The sequence below is a fragment of the Orycteropus afer genome, unplaced genomic scaffold (genome assembly GCF_000298275.1).
Source record: "Orycteropus afer afer isolate SDZICR_OR568_19922 unplaced genomic scaffold, OryAfe1.0 scaffold00031, whole genome shotgun sequence".
Lineage (NCBI taxonomy): Eukaryota > Metazoa > Chordata > Mammalia > Tubulidentata > Orycteropodidae > Orycteropus > Orycteropus afer.
In genome coordinates this window covers 2,384,893-2,391,443 of record NW_006921618.1, presented here as the reverse complement: position 1 = coordinate 2,391,443, position 6,551 = coordinate 2,384,893, and the positions used below count along the sequence as shown (strand labels likewise).

The 6,551-nt window shown below is 49.4% G+C and overlaps 1 protein-coding gene across 1 annotated transcript in view; it reads right to left on the bottom strand.

Annotated features, from left to right (window-relative positions):
* IGSF21 (immunoglobin superfamily member 21) overlaps positions 1–6,551 on the bottom strand; it is a 241,042-nt gene that overhangs the window by 55,518 nt on the left and 178,973 nt on the right. Inside the window, exon 6 of the mRNA XM_007935632.2 lies at positions 4,703–4,821. Within this exon, the coding sequence (XP_007933823.2) occupies positions 4,703–4,821 (119 nt within the window). The remainder of the gene's footprint in view (positions 1–4,702; positions 4,822–6,551) is intronic.

Here is a 6,551-nt window from a genome sequence, read left to right as displayed (position 1 = left end):
AGAAGGAGGCAGAGCTGAAGTCCAAGGCTGAGGACTTTCACTCAGCCCCTAGAACCCAGCTCTTTGAACTCGGACTTAAAACCTCCAAACTGTAAGAGAATAAACTCCTGTTTGTTCAAGCATCCCATTTGTGGTATTTCTGTTAGAGCAGCACTATGTAACCCAAACAAAGCCCTAGTAGGCATCCTTACTGCTATTTACACATTGGGAAACTGAGGTTCAGGGAGGATAATGCACTCAAGGTCACAATGCTGGAGATGGGATTCAAGCCCAATATGCATATGTTCTTAACTTCTATGCTAGAAAGATAGGGACTCTTGCCATGTCTGGGGTAAGGTGAGGTGAGAATTGGAGGGAGGAAGGAGAAAAACATTTGTACATGGGTAAGAATATAGACACACATGTAGGCAGATCTGAATACTGATGCAGAGATAGGTACCAATGCAGAATTAGCATTTTTGGAAATACTCGGAAGTTTAGACCAATGGTTCTCAAAGTGCAGTCCCTGGACCAGCAGCATCAGCATCTTTAGGAATTTTGTGAGAGATGCAAATTCTCAGACTCCACCCTAGACCAACTGAATCAGGAGCTCTGGTATGTAGGGCCTTGGAATCTGTGTTTTAACAAGCCTCTAGGCCAGTACGATGCATGTTCAAGTTTGAGAACCACTGGTTCAGACCATGGGCTGTGGCCCTAAACATGTCACTTCCTTTCCTGAGCTCTGGCTCCTTGTCTGTATAATAGGGACCATAACATCCCCCAGTTCACAGATTCACAGATTGGGAATTCTGAGCTAATGCATCTAAAGCCAGAAGCTTGGGCACTGTCAGTCACACTAGCACACTAGGGACAGATACACACTAGCTGTGATGTTGGCCCCTTAGGCATCATGAACATGAGTGTGTTGCATGGGGTGGGGAGAGGGAACTAGGACGGAAAGACATAGTGATCTTGAAGAGAGGGGTCAGTCAGAAGGTCGACTGTGGTGTGTAGGTCCTTTTCCTGGGAGTCCCACCACTGGAAGCCCTGAATTTCCAGAGTTCACAGCCTTACTTAACCCGCTAACCCTGCAGCTGGGGTGACCAGACTGGGGCTAACATTCTGGGCCTGCCCCTCTGTGTGCCCTCTCAGCAGGTTCAGCCTCCTCCACCCCACTGAACCCCCTCAGGCAGCTCGGGAAGTGGCATCACAGCAGCTGCTCGCAATCCCCATGGCCCGGTCTCTGAGGGCACTGAAGGCACTGAGAGGCACGTGCTCCCTGGATTCCCAGATGCAGGGCAGGAAGAGAGATGCAATCTTGGCCAGCAGTACCATGGGGCAGAGAGGGAGACTATGTCTGCCTGGGGTGCAGCACCTAGATCATCAGAGACCACCAGGCAAGCCATGCCTCAGTTTCCTCACAGTGTCAGGGCTAGGAGGGAGCTCTGGGATTGTCCAGTCAAACCCCTTAATGGTAGAAGGGGAAACTGAGGCCCAGTAGCTTGCTCAGGGTCCTTTCATGAATCAATGGGGAGTGAGGGCTTCTAGGAAAAAGTGGATTTTGAGGGCACCACCCTTGCTTACAGGCAGGATGCAGTGAAGCCTTGGCTGGAGTGCCTACACAGCTTCCAGCAATGCAAGAGAGCTGGCCTGGGGGGTCAGGAAGCCTAGGTTTTGGCCTCAGCACCTACCTTTGAGTTAGGTCCGTAGGTGGTACAAATAATCAGTGCTCATCTGTCAAGCTAAAGGTCGGTGGTTCAAATCCAATCAGCAGTATCACTGAGGAAGACTTTATGATCAGATAGGCCTGGGTTCAAATTGCAGGTCTACCACTTCCTGGCTGTGTGACCTTAGGGAATTTCCTTGCTTTCTCTGTGCCTACATTTCTGCATCTGCAGAATGGGGATACTAACCTTAGTACCTATCCTTGAGTTAAGTCCCTAAACCAAAACGAAATTCACTGCCATAGAGTCAGGTCTGACTAATAGCGACCCCTCCTTGGGTTTCTGAGGCAGTATCTCTACGGAAGTAGATTGCCCAATCATCCTTCCGAGGAGTGGCTGGTGGGTTTGAACCGCCAGCCTTCTGGTTAACAGTCAAGTGCCTTAGGCACTATGCCACCAGAGGTCCCGAGTTAGGTCCCTGTTGTTGTTGTTATGTGCCATCGAGTTGGACCCAACTCATAACGACCCCTCCTTGGGTTTCTGAGGCAGTATCTCTACGGAAGTAGATTGCCCAATCATCCTTCCGAGGAGTGGCTGGTGGGTTTGAACCGCCAGCCTTCTGGTTAACAGTCAAGTGCCTTAGGCACTATGCCACCAGAGGTCCCGAGTTAGGTCCCTGTTGTTGTTGTTACGTGCCATCGAGTTGGACCCAACTCATAACGACCCCTCCTTGGGTTTCTGAGGCAGTATCACTACGGAAGTAGATTGCCCCATCTTTCTTCTGAGGAGTGGCTGGTGGGTTACACCAGCCTCCTGGTTAGCAATCAAATGCCTTAGACACTATGCTACGAGAGCTCCCAGGTAGGTCCCTGTTGTTGTTGTTGTTGTTATGTGCCATCGAGTCAAACCGACTCATAGCGACCCCTCCTTGGGTTTCCAAGGCAGTATCACTACGGAAGTAGGATTGCCCAACCTTCTTTCCGAGGCGTGGCTGGTGGGTTTGAACCGCCAGCCCTCTGGTTAGCAGGCAAGTGTCTTAGCCACTATGCTACCAGAGCTCCCTAGGAAATGCAAATCGTTTGTGCTCAACTGCTAAGCTAATGGTCAGTGGTTCAAATCCAATCAGCAGTGTCACAGAAGCAAAGACGTGGTGATCTACTTCCATAAAGATTACAGCCAAAAAAACCCCATGAGCAGCCCTACTCTGTAACACATGGGGTCACCATGAGCTGGAACTGACTCAGTGGCAGCTAACGACAACCCTTACGTGGCTGTGAGGACTTAATGACGTAATGGATATAAAGTTCTCAGCCTAGTGTCCTCCAGGGGTGTTCTCCACACCTGTAGTCGCTTTGATTACCCTACTCTATTTTCTTCCTAGGATTTGTCACTATCTATAATCATCTCATGGATTTATCTGTACATGTGTTTTATGTCTGCCTCATGTACTGGGAAGTAAAGCCCCTAAGGTTTGTCCTGTTCAAATCTGTGTCCAGTACCTGACACACAGTAGGTGCTCAGTCCATATTTGGTCATTAAATGTGAGTACCTGTCTCTTTCTCTCAGCAGACTGGGAGCCCCCTGATGGGGTGAACTGAGTTTTGTCCTTTGCTGGGTTCCCTGATGTGACCAGCCCAGGTCTGGGCACCAAGAATGAGTCTTGTTCATGTTTTAGGGGAGCCAGCTGGTCAGTGAGTGAGTGACTCCAAGAGAGTAGGTCATCCTGGCTGTGGTGTCACTTGCACCCTGGCCTGTGGCACAGCTCCTGCGGTTGTCATGGTCAGAGCTCCACCAGGAAGCCAGGATGCACATGTGCTGCTGCCTCGGGAATCAATGTTCTGCTGGAGGCCTGGCCTTTGGGGGTTTTCAATTTTCCCAGAAGCAGCGGCTTGCAACAAGGCCTTTCTGCCTTCACCGATTGCCCGAGGACAGCAAGCCTCGTTTCCCTGGTAAATATCATTTACTATGAGATCAGAGAGTCTGGAGCTCAAGTCAAGGCCAAGTCCCTCGAACTCCTCCTGGCAGTAGAGTTGCACCTGAACCAGAGGATGCATCTGACAAGAACAATAGAGCTGTCAGGGGCTTCTGGGACCACTTGGTGCAGTACCCTTGTTTTAAAAATGAAGAAACTGAGGCTGGGGTGGGGATTGACTTGGCCAAGGACACAGCCTGCCAGAGATAGAGCCAGGAGCCCTGGTACTCAGTCCAGTGTGCTTTCTGGCTCATCACATGGTCCTTCCACATTCTGAAAGGCCTGGGAGGTACAGGGAGCACACACCTGGCTGAGGGGCAGAGTCCTCTTTGGAGCCAGGTGTGCACCCTGCTGAGATCCCATCTCAGACTCCCTGGGGGACTCATGGACTGGCTCGTTCTTCCCCTTGCACTTTTCCCTCCCCACTGTGGTTTCTACAAACATGGCTTTGGGCTTTAGTCTGGGAAAGTTGCTCACACAGCTGCCTGCAGACTGCCAAGTATCACTCACACTTACTCCCTCATTGAGTCATAGAGCCTGGAGCTGGATGGTCCATGAATGACCCACCAGGTTTCTGGTCCATCCTCATCCCACAGAAGTGGAAACTGAGACCCGGAGGCTGTAACAACTCATCACTCCTTTAGTTGCCGTTCATTCTCAACAATGTCATGAGTTCCTATAATGTCCAATCTGGGACAGAGCTATGAGGACCTGGGGACAAGGCCCCTGCTGCCATGAGACAGTGTGTCAGTGCTCAAGGGAGAAGGGGCTCGTGGGGGAGGTCCTGGGATGGCAAGGCCTCTGTGATCACACCTCAGTATGGCTCAGCCTCCTTGACCTTGAGGGCAGAGGTAGGGAAGGAGAAGAAGGTATGCTGCCAGCAAAACAGGTACTTTAGTGGGTAGTCCCAAGACAGATTCTATAGCATGTGCACACACACACATGCACAAGTATACACATGCGCCCATACATGCACAAATGTACACTCATGTATGCACATGCATGCACAATGCACATACATGCATGTGTGCACATGCACACACAGAGCTCCTCACCACACCCACCAGGGCTGGGGTTCTACACTCACCCATGACATTGAGGAATATGTTGCCTGAAGCCAGGACCACCTTCTCTCTCGTGGCTCGGTCGTAGATGCCCACATGGCACTCATAGGGACCATTGTCTGAAATCCGGACCTCGGGCAGCCTGAGGGGAGGAAGAGGAGCAGGAGAGACATCAGTCTGGGACTGGAAGGAGGCAGTGTTCCAGGAAACCAAATCCAAAGTCCCTCTGGTTCAGCCTACATTCACCAAACACTTACTATGCTTGACCACATGTCTGTGTGCTGTTCTGGGAGGAGGAGTAAACATATATACATCAACTGTATGCCTAGCCCTGCAATCCGTGCTGCAGAGGTAAAGGCAGGATGCTTTGACAATGACATGGTTGAAGTGTCAGGCACTTGGCATGACACCTGGCACATGGCCTGGCTCAGGACTGTCATCCAGTGCAGTCTCATCCTCTCAATCCCCCTTCAAGGAGGGATCACTATACCCATTTCCTGGGCAAGAAAACTGAAAGTTGAAGAAGGGACGTGATTGTCCCCCTCATCTCCTAGTGCCTCTAGTAAGAGGCTCAGCACAGTGTGCATTCTGATTTCCACACTGTGCACTGTGCCCAGTCCTGGGGACACTGAGAAGAAACAAGATGAAATTCCTGTCCACAAGGAGGAGCACACATTCCAGGGGACAAGGAGATAGAAGGATTGATCAGTGTTCCAAAGTCCTGTGGACAAATGAGCTACTTATCAGAGCATGGAGTCCCCAGGTAGTGCAAACACTTAACGCACTCACTGCTAATCAAAAGGCTGGAGGTTCAAGTCCACTCAGAGGCACCTGGGAAGAAAGGTCTGGTAGTTTCCTTCTGAAAAAAAATCAGCCACTGAAAACCCTATGGAGTACAGTTCTACTCTGATACGCATGGGGTCGCCATGAGTTGGAATCACTTGAAAGCAACTTTTTTTTTTCTTTTTTCCATTTTTGTCAGAGTACAGGGCAGGGAGCAGTGGGCTTTGCTTGAGGTAAAAAGAGGGCTTCTCAGAGGAGGGCCTGTAAGGAAGCAAAAGGCCTCCCTAGCCTTCTTCTAGACATTTCCTCTAAAAGGCCGATAGTAAATATGTTAGGCTTTACAAGGCATGTTGTCTCTGGGACAACTATTCAGTTCTGCTGGTAAGCATGATGCAGCCGTACATTACATAAAGAAATCAATGTAGCTGTGTCCCAATAAAACTTTATAGACATTGAAATCTGAATTTCTTATAATTTTCCTGTGCCATGAAATATTATTCTTATTTCAATTTTTTTTCAAATATTATTATTTTGTGTGTGTGTGTGTGTGTGTGTGTGTGATTTGGGTGGAAGTTTACAGGGCAAATTCACTTTCCATACAGCAGTTCACATACACTTTGTCTCATGACATTGACTAAAATCTCCCACAATGTAACAGCTCTCCTCCCACTTCCTCCCCATAGTTACCTCTTCCCTGTGTCCTTCCCTCCCATGCACTCCTGACTCCCCCCACCCCCAGCTGTCTCCCTGTGTATACACAACCCTTCTATTCTCCCATGATTGTTCTCTCCAAGGAGTGTATCTACCTAATAACGCAAATGTTCAGCTTATATGCCTGTCTTTTGTTTGGCTGGAAGCCACAGAACTGAGTTCAATTTCAGACCTGAAGGGCAACTAGGGGCCATAGTCTCAGTGGTTCTATCAGGCTCTATCAGACCAGCAAACCTGGTCCCTTTTTTTAAAAAATGATTTTGAGTTTTGTTCCACATTGTTCTCCCACTTTATCTAGGATGTCCTACATAGGTCTCCCTCTGAGTAGTTGACTATAGTAGCCAGGCACCATCTAGTTCTTCTGGTCTCATAGTCATA